This window comes from Athene cunicularia, assembly GCF_003259725.1.
Source record: "Athene cunicularia isolate RWA chromosome Z unlocalized genomic scaffold, athCun1 chrZ_part3, whole genome shotgun sequence".
In the NCBI taxonomy this organism is placed as follows: domain Eukaryota; kingdom Metazoa; phylum Chordata; class Aves; order Strigiformes; family Strigidae; genus Athene; species Athene cunicularia.
The window spans coordinates 16,077,787-16,094,982 of record NW_020799144.1 but is presented as its reverse complement, the minus strand read 5'-3'; the positions used below and the strand labels follow the sequence as shown (position 1 = coordinate 16,094,982).

Below are 17,196 nucleotides of genomic sequence, written 5' to 3'. Positions count from 1 at the left end.
AAAAATTCCCACAGTTATGGGAGATTTTTTATTTATCTTTGGTTTAGTTTTCTTTTGATTTTTTAGCACATTTTAATTCAGCCTAGACTTTAACGACTTTGGGATTGTACTGCAGTTTTAATGTATTTACCAAAATGTATCAATACTTTAAAAAAAGAACCCCAAACTGAAATTACAATGATATGTGTATTACGTATATTATCTCCTCAAATACATAACACGGCTTTTCTTCTACCAAAAAGCTTGTTAGCTCCAAATTTGAGTGTAATAGACTGTGTCACACCCACAAGCTTAAAATTATTTGGATAAATGGCATTTTATGAGAAGCATGTCTGGTCCTACTAAAATCTGAAAACTATTTGAAGAGAATTAATAGTAACAGTGAAAAACTGTATTTAGCCTTTGTGTTGTTAGTAAGCGGGTGTATCCTAAGGCTTTGCCCAAGAATTCTAGCTCACAAAATTTTGTGAAGGTGTTATTTAAATAGTCTGTCCAGTAAACTTGCCGTTGATATTTAGCCAAGCAAACAACGTGTTGTTTTTTTTTTGTTGTTCTGCTGAACTAAAAATGAAGCATTCTCAGAGATCTGACATTTCGAGTGTACGCTACATGCTGAAGCCTTTAGATGGAGACATACTTCAAATAAACACCTAATATTCAGTTCACTGCATTGTGTAAATACAAGAGCTAAAATAAATGAGAAGCAGATATTGAAAGAAATATAGAGAAAAAGGCCTACTACTTGTGCCATTTTTGTGATAAAAATGACTTAGTCTTAACTACATTGGCAACTGAATATTGAGGGCATATAAAGCTGACAACAGGAAAAAGGTTACATACTCCTGTATAATAAACTGTATTTACTGCCCATGCATATTGCCAAGAAATCTATTACACTGCAAATAAAAATTCTGTTGTTGACATTACAGAACTACATGTAATCAGTAGCATGCATCAAAAGGCATCTGATAGCCATATTAAAGTCTCATTTCCTATTAAGAATCAGACTAAATTACAACATGAGCGCTTCCCAGAATAAGCTAACAAAATGCATTCTGTAAGAAGAAATAATTGTATTTGAGTGTCTCTGTAAAATTCAGGAAGTACTTTAGCAGTAAAGTACTAATGCTTTTCTTTTTAGTCTGCTGTCTTCTGTGCTGCAATATATTCAACCTTACTGGCAAGCTTATCACACTAATTATTATTACATCTAGTGGTTCAGTTATCTTGATGATTACTGCAGATGAAATACCCCAAGGTCAAAACATTAATAGTATAAATCAGGATCGGTTGTATTACAGATATACTGCACTCTTAAATCAGAATCTGTTAATTTGATTTTTATTTTCCTTATAAATGTGGTATAAAAAAGCTGGACATTTTAATTAAGCTATATCTCCTGTAAAGTTTGTCCTCGGCAATTCCATGAAAGAAACAGACGTCATGTTGTGAAAATGAGCACAGAACTGCTGCTGTATCAGGCTTATTGACAACGGACGTCTTTGCTTCAGTTTGAGGTACCTGGAAATGACCTGAGAGCACCCAAGTGCTTTATGCATCCCTCTTAATCCGTACACATCGCACACGTCTGTGTCACATTTACACGCCAACGCTGAATTGAGTGGCACAGAAGCATACGGGACTGCTTAAGTCCGAACGGTACGAGTTACCGTGAAATCCAGGCAGTCCTCAACAGTCCTGGCCACATTCATTGCACATCTAAAATATCCTTAATTCGGAACCAAACCTCTTTCCTCCTTTTTCTCTTATGAACGTTAATACCTATATGTGAGAATACAAATGTCTGCAGATACTCAGATGCTGCAGCATGTGACACAGGGTAAAAAGTGTTTTCTTCCGTTTTTCGTTGGGAGCCACCTACGTTTGGAGTACTACATCAAGTAAGATATAAGCAAATCTAGAGAAGTGCTAATGGGGGGGTCGGGGCGTTACAGTCGTCAGGGTTACCTGCAGAGGTAGTGGCTCTCCTTTTATATTTTTCTTTATTTTGCATATTAGTGCAGAGCAGATACCTAGTATCGTTAACACGTAAAGACATCAGAGTGTCTTCCGTGCAGGTGTTTCTGTGGGATCAGCCAAAGAACTTAGAAGATAGTTCATGGGGTGACTTGCAGTTTGCACCTTTTGTGTGAGAAACAGCAGGCTGATACTAAGAGAGAAGGACTTTTCATTAAATGTGGTGTTAAGTTCCAGTGTGTCATTTTTCCATGAAGCCTTTAGTTTCAGGAGGTATTTTATAGTTGTCTGCAGCCGCGGGTTTTTGACTCAACGTGCTTGTATCCAACCTTGCTTTGCAGGTTTCTGAGGTTAGAAGTCAAAAGGAATTATTTTTCTCAGCAGTCTTACACTGTCTGTTAGTCAGTAGACCATCTCTAGAGTAAATCCAAGTTGTGCTTAATTCCTCAGCAGACTGCGCCCCAGCCCACCAGCACTGGGGTTTCCTTTGGTGTGCAAACGTGGTGCTTGTCCTTCCTTCTGGCAACCTGGCGCTGCTGCGGCAGAACAGACACTCCTCCAGTCGTACAGTATTTATCAACCGAGTTCCTCAAAGAGGGTGGGGATGGATCCAGAACAATATGTAGGAATTAGGCCGCATGCTCCTTCTGACTAATTGCCTTTTAATAGGGCTGGTTTGCACAGAAAGGATCTCGCTTTCAACATTTAAACATCATCTGCTTACTGTTTGGCCGTGAAGTAGCCGACGTGCCGTATGTGAGGCCGTCTACGTGTGTTTTTTAAAATGTCATCTGTATTAGTATTATATTCAAGGGACAGTACCCAGAAACAGGTTCTTTCAAGACCTTCTACCAGTGTGCGGCATATAAGTCTGTGACAAGTGACATTACAGAAGGTCATGTCACTTTTAACTGCTTGCATTAGATCTTTCTGATTTCCCCAGTGCCCTTCCTTTGTTTGATTAATACTACTTGATTTCAAGCAAGGCATCGGAAGGCATAATTTAGAGTGACTATTCTAGGGGCAATCTAAGATTTTTGCCATAGAACTTTTAATAAAATAACTCTAATGTTTCGTTTTATCTTCATATGCTTTTTCCTGTCGTCCCTCTCTCTCCTCTCCCTCCTTCCCTGTCTCCTCCCTCCCCCATCACACCTCCCCCAGGTACAATGCTTGACACAGAGATCCGAATAACTACTGTGTTCCTTCAAACCAGAGCAGCACATGTGCACTTTTTTTGAGCAGCAACAAGGCAGAATCAAAGGAGAAAAAAACCCCAAAAAACAGTGTTGGTTTTGTTTTTTTTTTTCCCTGCAGTATTCTTACAGCAATGTTAAACTGAAATCTGTTGCTCAGACCCACTGTACCTCTCTTGAACAGCCTTGCTTTGTTCCCCAGAAATAGGTTGTGCTTCAGTATAAGGCTTTTGTGAGGCTTCGGTGTACCAATTCTTTGTGTATGATACGATTATGAGGAATCCACTTTCCTTGTTTTAATTTGTGTCAAAGGAATGAAAACACTTGTATTTGGTGGTTTAATAAATTGTATTATTGTGTCTGCATTGTCTGAATGTTCATGTTTGTTTTTTTTCTTTTAAGTCTCCCTTTTGAATTTCAAGAGAAGTGAAAGCATGGGCTACGTTCCATATACTTTAAAGAATCATTTACGCATCTTGAGCATAGGAACACTTGTACTGCATTTTATTTTTGCTACAGTAATTGAATTCTGTTTTCCTTTCCAGACAATTCAGTACTCCAAAGCTCAATGTAATTGATGATATGACTAACCTAGAACAAGAGCATAGACTGGTAGTGGCTTTTGAATTAAAAAATGGAATTGAGGAGCTGGAAATCTGGTCTCAGTCCTGGGCTTTAGGCAATTTCAAAGGACTTTTTATGTCCTTTGAACAAGTTAACATTTGCCACTCTATAGGAGCTTGTAAAGTAGTTTGAGATCATTAGATGGAGAAGAAAAAAAAATGTGAGTTTGAGGTATTATTATCCGGATAATTTAGAATGGGTATTGTCATGCAAGTGATTTCAGTGAGGTGCCATCATTTGCAACAATTTTAGAGGTTTCTAATTCAACTAATTGTCTCCATGCTAACTTTAGTGCTAATGTGAGATAGGCATTCTGCTGTTCAATCCTGTCAAGACAGGGAATTTCTGGATGTACATAAAAGAGATCTTTAAGTGTCTGGGGAATATTACCATTGGAAAGTAAGAGACCTAGTGAGTTTAGTCAGCTCCAGACGTAGGCAGTATCTGAGTCAACAGATTCAGGTTTATACCTTGGGCTTTAGTCACCTAATGATGTAATTACAGACTTTTTTGCGTGTGGTAAAACTGATTTAAGAGGGTTTCCATCTCGCTGCAGCCCTTAACAGCTTGTTTTCCTTCTCTCTTCTCAGTTCACCATTTTCCTGGTTGAGCTGATGTTAGCATTTCTGGAGCTGCTGGGCAAACTGGGTCGCTGAAACCATCCGCATTAAAAGTTTTAGAGTGGGTTTTTTTTGACAAGCTCAATCCATCCAGTGACATAGTCTACAGCTCAGCTCCCCAAACGCTTGGAACAGTCCAGGGAGGGTGACAGTGAGCTACCAGGATAGGAGAGGAGCAAGGAGGTGATGCAGGTGTGTGGGAAACTGAAAGTCTGGAAGAGGACAGGACCTCTCAGACACCTCCGAGTGGGATGCATAAAACAGTGTACTGAGCTAAGCAGGAGCTGACAAGCATTTCAGCAACATGCTCTTGACATTTCCCTCTCTCCGTGAGGAGAGGTTTGACCATCCCAAAGTCTGGGCACCATCTCTGATCCCCGGTCTTTAAGAAATTGAGCAGAGCTGGCCTAAAAGGGAAACTGAGGAGAAACTGGTGAGGGAGGTTTCTTCATGGAGAGTGGATAGAGCACAGCCTTGATTCACCCTGAGGGGACTCACCTGACCAGGTCAGAGGCTGCAGGAGATCGGGTCAGTCAGGCTCTTCCTGCTAAAATCATTCTTCTGGACAGAAGAGAATTCGAGAGTTATGGTTCCTTTGCTTGGGTTATGCTTCTTCCTTCTGCTTTGGGGCATGCTCACTCCCTACTGTTTCATTGTGCTGCTGGTTTTCCTTCTGATTCTAAGCTCCGGGATGGAGCAGCCAGGAGGCAAAACCGGAGGCTCTTTCCCCTCCAAAGTCCCAGTTTTGTTATTAGAGGTGTTTTGTCACCAGGCTCAAACAAGGATAAGCAGCTGAAACTGCAGATGTTTTGAGCCTTGTGTTTGGCTTGGCGCGGGCAGGGCGCTGTAGAATCACCCCGTGCGGTGTTTGCGTTCTGCGTGGGCCCATGGAACGTGATTAACTGGGATCTCCTTGATGTTTGAGCTAACTCACGGAAAGGCATCTGATACACACGCTTCTCGTTTATCAGTTCTTCTCTTTCACATTTTTGGCTCTTGGATGGTGGTAAAGTCCCTTTAGTTCTTGGACATCAGTTTGGACTTGAGCGAATCCTTGCAGCTGTGTTTGGGGGGGGGTGTTTGTGATTGTGAAGTGACAGTTTCAATGTGTTGTCTTAAATGACAACATGTACACTAAAACTGTTTGTAGCTTCACCTGTGTAACAGAGGAAACTGTCATCGTTGCTGGCAAGTCTGTAAAACAGACCAAAATATTAATGTTTCATACCAATGAGTTTTTCCTTCTCTGGTCTTTTTTCTGTATATGTTATAATACATAGAATATACTTTTTTGCGTATGACACTCAGCTGGGTGGATCTTTGCTGACCTTTACTGTGGCTGTTCTTATATCCTAATAAGTACTTACATATAAATAATGATATAAAGAGCCACATAATTTTCTGCTCATAAGGAGGCACAAGTTTATTCCAATTCCACCAGCAGAGAATTTTCCCCACGGGGTAGGCTGAAGACTTGGTCACAGTGTTATGAGAGAGGGTTTTGTGAGTTCTGCGTCCGAATCTGCCACTGTCCATCTTCAAAAAGTCATTTAGTCTCTCTGTAAACTAGATTTAATAGTGGCTCATTTCATGTTCGCAGTGTGATTAATAATTATTAATTTTTTAGAGTGAATTGAATGCATGTGTGTGCTTTGTAGTGTTAGACTGAAAAGCCTGCTTAGACGGAAAAATACATAGATGCAGGCATGTGGCAACTGCAGCTAGCAATGTATGTGCATGAAGTTAGATGCACAGATTGTAAAAAATCACTATTAAGAAACAGAGTGCTAACGCTGATAGAGCATATGGTATGTATTATTGTTGTAGATCATAAGGGGATGGGCTAGTATGATTTTATTCCTGGCTTTGTATTCTTAAATAAAATCTCCTGGTGAATGCTGTAAATTCTGTTAAAAATGTTGCACATTTTTGTAGGTAACAGTAAATTTAAAGCAAGCACTCGTATGTGCTGCATAGGCACCAGTGGAACTGACAAAGGATTCCTTTAGTTAAAACAATCATATATTGAATTTTGAACTACCTTTTAAATACTTAAATTGTCAAGCAAGCATTTTGTACAGGAAGGATTTTCAGTATATAATTCCCAAATGTAGGTCGATTAAAGCTATAACGCTTTCCTAAATTTGAATCTCTAGATCAAGTGTTTTTTCCTAGTTGTACATTTTCCTTCTGTGCATTTATCTCAAATGTTAATAAAGTTTTCATCTACAAAAGGTTTAGAATTGACAGAACAAAACTCTTCCTTTTGAAATCATGACAACTACTACTGTTTCTGTCTGCAGGTAGTGGAGGACATGCTAGAGGACGAGGAAGAAGAGGATGACAGAGATGACAAGGTAATTATCTTTCCTAGCACTTGGGTATCTGGGGATGGGAGAATTTAGACATGACACTGTTTTTACAGACAGTTAAAAAAGGAGTTGAAGTGTTTTAGTCCAGAAAATTGGACAGAGCTGTTTATCATCCTAACAATGCTACAGTGTGTTGCAGGAAAGGATAGAGGACTATAAATCCTGCTTTTTTTTTTTTTTTTTTTTTTTTTTTCTTGGTCCAGAGCTGGGTCAAATATTTTTTCTGCCAGGAACAAAAATAATTCAGCCTGTCTGAAACTTGATAGCTCTTGTGAAGATAACTGCAGTGACAACTGTTTTTGAAGGACAAAAATTTGTCCTGTCTTGAGTATTACAAATAGGGCTGCACTTTAGGGGAAAAATGGTGTAGAAATAGCAACTCCATACTGGTCAAAAATGGGATATTGACATCTATAATTTTCAACGAATTACTTGATAGAGGAACGGCTGAAACGTTTTGCACTCTGTATGACATTTAAATAATCACAATTCTCATAGACGTCCACTTGATTTGAAGTTGGCATCGTGGCCCGGCCAGCCGGGAAACTGTTGCAGATCGTTCAGCTATTTGAGCAAACATGGCTCGGTCTGGAGGCTGCTGGTTGGGTTGAGAATTGCAACCACAGTAAATAACAGCTCATTTCCACACCTTATTGAGCTAAGCTATGGGACTGCTTGGATTGGTTGTCCCCCAGGGAGAGGGAAAAACCAGAGAAAAGAAATTAGAATGACCTTGCCCCGCTGAAGCGGTGGCTAGCGCTGGCGGGACAGCTTTCCGGTGAGGCGAGTGCAGTGAAGGCAGCCCCGTTGTTGCTGGCATTTTCGTACCAGGAAGGTGATATTTGTGGAAGAAAAGAAAAGGAAAAAAAAAAAAACAAACAACCCACCCAGATAATTTTGCAAGAATTCTGAATTGAAATACAGATGATATTGACCTTCACAGATGTTCCCCCCACTTCCGTTGTAGTAAAGCAATGAATTTTTTTTTTTTTTCCGAGAGGAGAAAAACAGTGTATCTTAATTTATGCCCTTGACCTTTGTTTCTAGTTGAGATGTACAGTTATATACCACTGTAAGAATTCATATGCTGGCAGCAGCATTTGAAATGTCAGAAAATTCACCGTGATTAGTTAATCCCCTGAATGATTATTTTTCTGTTAGCTAACACCCAAGATCTGAGAGATGATAAAAAAAAAGTATTTTCCTCATTCCATTGCCAGCTCAAACATTTTACAATTGACAGAAAGTTATTATGTGAAATTCTTCTATACATCACTTAAATCGTTAGCTACATCATTTCAGAATCAGCAAACACTGTAGTAACAAAACCTTCTTTTACAAAACACGCATGTGATGGTTTTTAACACTAAATGATATGAGCATACACTTCTGGCAATAAAATGTATGATTTATTGCAAAGGTCAGTCATGTAGCTGTGGAGAGCTTGTATTTTAACTCAACATGCTGGCTTTGAATCATCATTTCTTTTCTGATAAACACCGATCTGACATCCATTTGAGGCCATTTTCTCCTGTTTCTTCCTGCTTTATTATTAGAGCTGGTGCAAAAGTATCATCCCAGTAGTGTCTGTATTCCTGGATATTTTAATCACTGTGATTAGTGCACAAAGAATAGTGCTTGACTACTTGTAGTTTAAGCCAGCCTGTGTAGTTACTGCTCAGTGGTTTTTGGAAATTGCTAAACTCCTTTAAGAGGGAAGATGAGGATGGGGGTCAGCCCCCCCACTCCCCAATTCTCTGGTGATTAGCAGATGCTGGGCAAAACATAACCAATTAGAATTATCACTCTGGGTTTCGATGCTGTGATCTAATATTCAGCTTTCTCAAATTGACACTGGAGTTCAAACATTTTTCTAGATCTAGTTACCAAGGTTGAATAAAAGTGAGTACTGACATTGCCAATGTCTGCATGCAGTGAGCCCTTTTACTGAATATTTAAGAGCTGTCTTTCCATACAGAAGGTGTTTAGGTTGATTTTTATAAATTCAGAGCTGTCTTCATTACTGCAAACATTTTGAGTTCTCATGATTGAATACGCTGCTTGAATGGAAAAGAAAATTACACTTTTAAAAATAAGCTTGTATGGACTACCGTGTGTACTCAGCACTCTTGGCAGTGGCCGTTATTTTGCACGGGGCTAAACTGTAAAACACAAGCACATAGTTAGGACTGAGTTGTTTGTTGTTAGAAGCTGGTAGGGTGTTTTTTTTCCTTTCTGGTGCATTAGACACGCTCTGTTAACTGCTGCTGTTCCTCATACATCTTTTTGTCAAAATGGAAGGGTGCAGTTTCGTATTATTTTATTTCATATATGTGTTTTCTTAAAGCTGTGTGCAAAGTGAAGTTTTGTGACCAAACAAATGCACATTTTGTAACGCCAGCTGGCAGTGGCCTCTGGCTTTTATTATTTCTTTGTTTTTTCATACGGTATAATAGAAAAGTCAGGTAAATGGTTCTTCTTATGCGATAAAAGTAAAAAGATTAATAAATGTGCCAAAGCCTCACTTTAATTGAAACTGAAGCATATGTTGCAAGTATGTAAAATATGTCCCAGATGTTTGACCATGGCCAGTGTCTTTGCTTTCCCTGATTACCACAAGGCAGCTATTAGTCCTGTAACCTTTGGACTTAACGGTAAATGGGGTATTACATGGCACAGAACTGGAGCACCTGTTTTCCATTCAGTAAAGACCCCTGGCAGGCTTTACCTAAGCCTATCCATATGTTTTCACTTAGCAGATTGTTGGGCGATTATGAAAAGTGTCTTTCTTTAGAGCCAGCTTAGATATTAGTCACTTGCTCGCAGTGAAAGGGCAGCTCTTTGGCTACTTGATGAGGTCCATGTGGGCACGCACTGATGTAGGTTACAGGACGTGTGATGGAGGGACGTTGCTCGACATCCCTGAATTGCAGAGTTAGAGGACTCATAAACTGAGGATGATGAATGCTCAAATGTATGTAATTAGTTAAAGTAATGCGTTTTATTAATAGTGGTGTGTAACACTGAAGGGAGTTTGACAAGGTAGATTTGCACTTACCGTGTTACTGAGTCTCATTCTGATGTTCTGGATGTTGGTAAATTTTTTTTCACCCTCTGCTGCATTTAAGGTAGACAGGATTGTCAACTTAAGGTCACAGAATTTTTATTTTTTTTTTAAACTGGAGAATATTAACTTAATCTTCAATCTTCAGTTGCAGCATGACCAAGATACTAAAATGGCACGTGTACTCCTTCTTGTGTCAGTTACAAAGTGGTGCTTAGCACTGGAACACTTTCTAATTTTGTTTCTTTGTCATATGTATCTGGGAACTGAAAAAGGTGTTGTAGTTTGTTTGGCTCAGGCATTTGTCCTTAGTTTAATACTGTTTTTTTTCCAAGAAATAGCACTGGATTCTGCGTTCCATATGTTCTGTACCACTTGCTAAACCAATGCCAACCACAGATCTACAGTTTAATCTGATCTGATTTCTCTCCCTCCTCTCTCCGACTTTTTTTTTTTTTTTTTTTTTTTTTTTTTTTTTTTTTTTTTTTTTTTTTTTTTTTTTTTTTTTTTTTGGCTCCCTTCCAAACACTGGCTTACACAGTATCTTGGTAAATAAGGGTCAGTTAAATTACATGAAGTCAAGTTATCAACAAGCTATCAAAAGGATTTAAACACAGCTATGTTATAATAATGTGGCAGTCAATATGCATAATCCGTGTTGTATAAAATTTTAGTTTGTCATTTAAGAAGTTCAGGTATGCTTTCCACATAGCTTTATTCTTTGAACAAGCTCCAGATAAGATTTCAGATAATCACAAAGAATTTCAGCTCAGCATTTTGTGGGAAGCCCTCAGCATGTCACAGAATCAGGTCGGTAAGCAATGCTACTGTTGCAGATTTAAATGGAGGAGGATGCACGGCATGAGCACTACTTTATTTTACCTTTTTATTAACAGTAACAACATTTATTAATACAAAATATTCAAATCATTTGCACTTTCAGCTACTCTCTCTCTAGGTTTTCTTTCCCTGAAAAATTCTTTGCAGGTCTCAGTCAATGTTATTATGTTTCAAGATAACTAGAAGCTTTTATAATGAAAGATAGTTGAGTTAAATTAAAGAATGTTTTAAAGCTTTTAATCATCCCTGCTGAGAGGTACCAACTTTGTTTTCAAGCCAAGACACGTTCGTAACCTGTCTCAGAAGCATGCCCTGCATTTTTACCAAGAGTAGAGGAGGAAAGATAACTCCGATGTAGCCTATATTTTTATATTCTATAAAAGAGAAGATTGTAATCTATCGTAGTGGCAGTTATTTCCTATAAAATAAATGGTGGAAAGACAATAAAGAAATAGGGGGGTGAGTGGAGTGAAGAGAAAATTCCAGAACAAATAAATCCATAGGTTCACCTATAGCTTGATTCCACCATTAAATTGTACGTGAACGTAGCGCCTAAATACTAACTGTAAATAAAAAACCAGCAACAGCTCCCAGGGAAAACTGTAGCTTCGTATGAAACTGCTGTCCCCTGAAAGCTTAGCTGTACTATGTGTACTTACCAACAAGCCTACAGCAGGGCACTCTAGGGTACACAGCTGGCAAAGTCAGCCTCCTCAGTGCAGTTTGGTTTCGGCTCAGTTTAGTTACTCCTATGGAGATGGCGATAAGAGGCATGTGGTTTTTATCAAAATGGTACATAATAGGAGGGACGATGGTGTAGACTGCTCCAACCCATACACTGGAACATCAGCTGATGCTGTTTCTGATCGCTGGATCACCCCAGAGTCACCGCCGTGGAGTTGCTTTTGCCTGGATGTGCCTTGGGTCACGTGGAGCCTTTGCAGAGGAGCTCCCACAAAGAGGAGTTTTCAGCCTGCCCGGTACTGGGGCATCCATCGGATGGGCTCCCTGATCAGTGTGTGCCTTTGAAAACTGGTGACCTGCTCAGCCTTCTGAGAGCTCTAGTTATAGTGAGATCAGGCTTCTTCATCCCAGTGCAGTTCTGAAATACTGTCAAAATCAGCGGAGTAACATGAGTATTGCTGAGATCAGAACCTGAGATTTATACCTGAAGTTTGGCGCTCGAGGAGATGTGTGTGTGAGAGAGTCCCTGGGGGACCGTGGGTCTATAAACTGTTGAATGAATTACACTCATCCATGTACGTGGGTTTTTTCACCTGTGACTAATACAGTGTGGGTAATGTTCCTCATTTATTAAGTAATCCAAGTATAATTCAATAAATTATTAAATCAAATGAAGAATATGTCTTAATTATGATAGCTGTTTCAGAATGTGACATAATTTTGCCCTACATTTTTCCTCTACCCTTAATATTATTTCTTAATATAACTAGGCAGATTGAAATTATTTGAGGCCAAGCAAAGGTTTGTTTTCACCCAGCCTCCTCAAAAAGTAACTTTATAAAATGGGGTGTAGTAAAAATGTGTGTATGACCTCCTCTGTGACTCAGGGGAGGGAGACGATGAGTCCTGAGGGAAACAACCAAAAGCTTTTCCTGCTGGGTTCTCTTTGAAGCCTTCCTACGTGTGCCGGTTGGTTTAGTCCTTAGCTCCAAAGGCATCCGTCCATTTTATGGCCTCAAAAGTGGTGAGAATGGACCATTCCTCATTCACTAACAGAACTTTTTAACGTAGTTTTAGAAGGAATCATGAGATCTGGGTTCTGTTTAAGCTGCTGCCATGAACCACTTGAGACTCTAAGCCAGCCACATAGTCGTGGGTAATTATGTATAAAATACATGAGTATTTGCCAGCTGCCTGAGTAGGTCTTCAAGTTTACTCATGTCTCCCCATCTTAGCCTTCCAAAGAACAGCCCCAAACACCTGTTTTAGGGAGATGCCCTTTGTTCTACAGCAAAATGTAGAGCCCATACTACAGAATGAGTGTCTAACAGCGTTGGAAGCCTGGCAGAAGAAATGTGATGGTTGGGGTGTGCTCGCATAAGGATGAGTGCTGCCTGGACCCCGTCCCTGGTGGCAGACGTTGTGGTTGACACGGTGTACGTGAAGCAACCTGCACTGAGCAACCTGGTCTAGTTGAAGGTGTCCCTGCTCATTGCAGAGGGGTTGGACTAGGTGCCCTTGGCAGGTCCCTTCCAACCCAAACCATTCTTTGATTCCATGAATGAGAATGAAGAGGTGATGCTGTGGGAGAAGGTGATGCCCAGCAACATGGCTCTCTGCAGAATGGATGGGGGGTTTTCAGATGAGGTTTGGTCTGCGTTGTCAGGTGAGGGTTTTGGGATGAGGTTTGAGGCTGAAGCTCACAGCACAGCACTACTGAAAATCTACCCCTTAAGCTTTGACTTTACTAAACACTTGTAAGAAAATTCGCAATCTCAACTACAGAAATTTGCCATGACAGTTGATCAGGCATTGCTGTGCTTTATGGAGGAAGGTACAGGAATATGGGAAAATAAATTGCAGGTTTTTGCAAACAGTATTTTGGGTGCAGAAACCTATTTTGGGTGCAGTTCGAATTACCTGTGTGCCAGTAGAAGATTTTACATCGCTTACTTAATCTTGATGAGTGGAACACTGATGAAGCTGCTGGACAGATCATCCAGGCAAAATATTATCCTGACAAAATGAAAGAGGCACCCCCCCACCCCAAAGAACTGAAGTGCAGAGCTGCTCCCAGAGCAGTGTGGTGTGGAATTACAGAACTGGCATTCTGCAGCAGCATCCTCAAGGACACAGCACGGTGTGGTAGAGAGCAGAGTTTGCCCCTGCTCAGGTCTCATATGCTGGCAGATAAAGAGGTAAAACTGGCCTAAATAAAGCTTGTGGACAAATAGGGCATATAGCTAGCTTCATTCTACTTCCTTTTTGTTTGGCAGATATGAATTTTATGCATTTACTGATAATACTAGAAGAGCTCCAAAGGTGTGGTGGTTTACCAGGGCAGTTTGTCCTCTAAATGAATTGCTGTGATACCTGCTTCAGAAAGCTTTAAATACCCTTCCATTCAGAAAAATCCACTGCTTCCACCCATCGCAGCAGAGGTTTGTGGACATACTGCTCCTAGCCAGCAGGCACCTGTAGCCCCCGACAGATTTGCCAAGAGTTTTGTATCCAGGCATCTTCCCCTCCACTGCCCTGGAGTATCCGTGCCTTTTGGGGACCAAATAAAAAAGCGTTATTGGAGTACTGATAGATCAGATGACATCATCTCTGCCAAAAAAAGCTTTTCCCAGTTCTCCATCCTGCACCATCTCCTCCCACTTTCTGTTGGAATAGAGGTTAGAGCAGCCCTTTGTTTTGTTTATGTAGCTTGTTGGGTTTGGTGTCTGTTGGCACCAGATGTGTGCCACATATGAAATGCGCTTATTTTCCAGCGCTCACAATCCAGTCCTGGAGACAATTCTTTAATCACAGGAACATTCCATTAAAAAACTTCTGTACATTTTAAAGCATAAGTGCAGGGAAGAGTATATTGGTTTTCAGTGTGGAAAAAGTATATATTTTTGTTGATATCTACTCTCCTGGTAGCGGAGACTTGAAAATAACCAGGGAGACAGATGACTGCTATGCAGAGGATGAGGCTTTCCTAATTCCTGTGAAACTCTGGACAGTTTAAGTGGCTGGGTGGGAGGCCAGGGGTGAGGCAGCACTCTGCCAGCCTTCAGTAGAAATTTGCTGAAGCCGAGCAGCTGAATTCCTCATAGAGCATCCTTACAGTGGGGCAGGGACCTGCCACGGCTGCTCCTGCCTGGTATGGGCTCATGAGAGGTCGAGCACTGGGGCCAAGTGCTGGGGAAGGCAGTGGTTTTTCTGTGGATTTACTGACTTTTCTGTTGAGTTGCACACCAAGGGTACAGATGCCCACCCTTGATCCTTGTGGGAGCAGCTCTGAGTTGGGGAGCCTGTGGGAGCAAGAGCTCGAACAGGCAGAAAGAGATGCAGACATGGGGGGAAAAAAAAAAATAAAAAAAAATAGAGAAAAGCAAACATAGAGGCAGCTATGGGGTGCTTGGCAGGCAGGGATGTGAGGAAGGAGATCTACGGTAGATCTATGCATATCTCCTGCCAAGATCTGCAGCAGGAGATGTCAAGAGTCAGGGAGAGGCCACGAAGCCCCGGGCGGAGGTGTGCCGGGGGAAACAGGCGTGGGTTGAGCATCCATGTGGGAATGTGCAGAGCTTTCCTTAAATCTCACTTCCCTTAAATCTCACATACATTAATTTTGGAGCAGTTGGGTTCGCCATCTCAGTAGTGCTGTGAATGTAGTCTTCGGTGTACAATTCAGATATAGACTCGAAAATTAGAATTTATGGCATATGGAAAAGCAATAAAAGGTTGGTTTAGCACTCCGGCTTAGTATTAAATGTGACTTAAGGACTGGGGTGGTATCTGTGTTATCTGCATGATCAGCAAATGCGTGTTTGACCGGTTTGGGAGCAGACGAGGTAATACGATAGGTTAACATACAGCTGTAGCAGTCTGATAATGCAGTGTTTTTATTGATTGTCTAACTGAGTAACTACACCGGGTATTAGGTTTGCTTGTCACAGTGCTTAGTGCCTGGGGTAGTTGAGCAAGTTACTTTTCCACTGAGTTGACCCCAAAGTCCCAGAGTCTTTCAATCAAACTCCTCAGATTTCATACACTGGCAATTCCTTTCCTTTTCTAATGGGCTATATTAAAGAAAATGTGTCACCTTTTGCACCATGTAATACTAAATCAGATCAGAATTCATGCACAATTATGTCAGTGGAAATCTAATATTACGGACCTGCTTATCTCAAGATAGCACATGGAAAAATAAACTTGCACAACTGACAGATTTACTTGATTCTAACAGATAAGTTATTTGTAAGTAATTGAGCTGAGAAATGTACATGGATTATTTTCCTACGTCTCAAGAAACATGTAAGAAAAATGGCTAATAAATATTTAAGTATTGTTTCTTTCTTCCTTCCCTTTCTCCTATTTCCCTTCCCTTTTTATCTTCCGTTGGCCTGCTCAAGTGCTAAAGTAACAAAGTCCAGGATGGGAAAAACAGATTTTATGTTAGCAAACTGTTTTTGTTCCGAAGGCTAACAAGTTTAGAAAAACAAAATGGACACCACTCATTTATGTAATGTCACAGATATCTAATGGCATCTAGGTAACACAGAGCTCTGAGAGAAAGGCATTCTATCGAAAAAGTATTACTTTCTGTTTTTCTGTAGCAGTGTGAAAAAGTCAGAACACCGTTTCTAATCTGAAGCTTTCTTGCAATCAGAAATAGTAATTTAAGATCGATTGCTCAGCAGATGTGCTTTTTAGTATTTTACACAGAAGAATGGTGCAGTTCCTCTGCCTTCAGCATATACGGCACTGCGTTGTTATCCCTTTAATGTATGGTATTAACTGTAATTTAAAATTAAATATGGAAAAGCTGTTGGTTGGCCTTTAATTACTGTTTGATTAAAATTTTAAATACCAATACAAAAAGAACAGATAGAAATCCGTCAGAATACCCTCTCTGCTGCTGAGTAGGAGGCTAGTTTGTGGTTGGGTTTGTGTTGTGGTTTCTTTTTTTTTGTTTTTGTTTTTTTTTTTAATTTGGGGGGGGGATTTGAAATTTGTGCGTATGTTTGTGTGCACCAAAGCACCTTCTTGTCTATTCTGTGCAGTCCCAGGGCTACTTTCCTTCCCACTCTCAAAAAACAAATGCTGCCTGAATATTTTAGATCAATACATAGCATATAGTGAAAATCAAGAAACAGTTTACTCAGCTGTTTTTCTGAAGTATAATACACACCCCTGCATTTTGATAGAGGAATGGTTTGCATAGTAATAGTTGTGGTTTCTGGACAGTCTATAAAAAATTAAGATTTTATAGTCTGTTCAGGGAATGCTTGAAGCTGCATTATCAGAAATTACATTATATAATGTTATAGGCCAAGAGCCAGTTTGTGACTAAATATTTTTTTCTAACAGCTCTTACGCTGTGTAATCCTTTTCACCCGTCTTCCTCAGGATATATTGATTTAGAAGAAAATGTGTTCCAACACTGTGATATTAAAAAAAAAAAAAGCTTTATGCTGAATTTTGAAGTCTTAATGCATAAATACGGAAATGTCATTTCCTGAAAGTGCTGAAGATTTTTTTCCCCAATGAAATGATGTCTGTTTATTTGATAATGGACTAAAAGTGTTCAGAGGACAGCTACATACAGTCCTTCTGTTGGTTTGCTTTTGCAAGCCACTGCCTGAAAACTAAGGAGAGGGAGTGCAGTGGCTCAACAACAGTTGTCTGCAAGCAAGACTAAATTAAAGGTGCTTTTCAAAATAATCTAAATCAAGAATGTGGTTCGCATCGTGCTCGTGCACAACCCACCAAGCAGAGGCCGCCCTAAGGGGTGAAATGCCAGTCTTTTGGAGACACCCCCTTTC

The 17,196-nt window shown here is 40.2% G+C and overlaps 1 protein-coding gene across 6 annotated transcripts in view; it reads left to right on the top strand.

The window, feature by feature from the left end:
• Window positions 1-17,196, top strand: part of MCTP1 (multiple C2 and transmembrane domain containing 1) — a 274,684-nt gene that overhangs the window by 229,169 nt on the left and 28,319 nt on the right. For all 6 annotated transcript variants that reach the window (XM_026866731.1, XM_026866730.1, XM_026866735.1 and 3 more), the window contains one exon: window positions 6,721-6,774. In XM_026866731.1, the coding sequence (XP_026722532.1) occupies window positions 6,721-6,774 (54 nt within the window). The remainder of the gene's footprint in view (window positions 1-6,720; window positions 6,775-17,196) is intronic.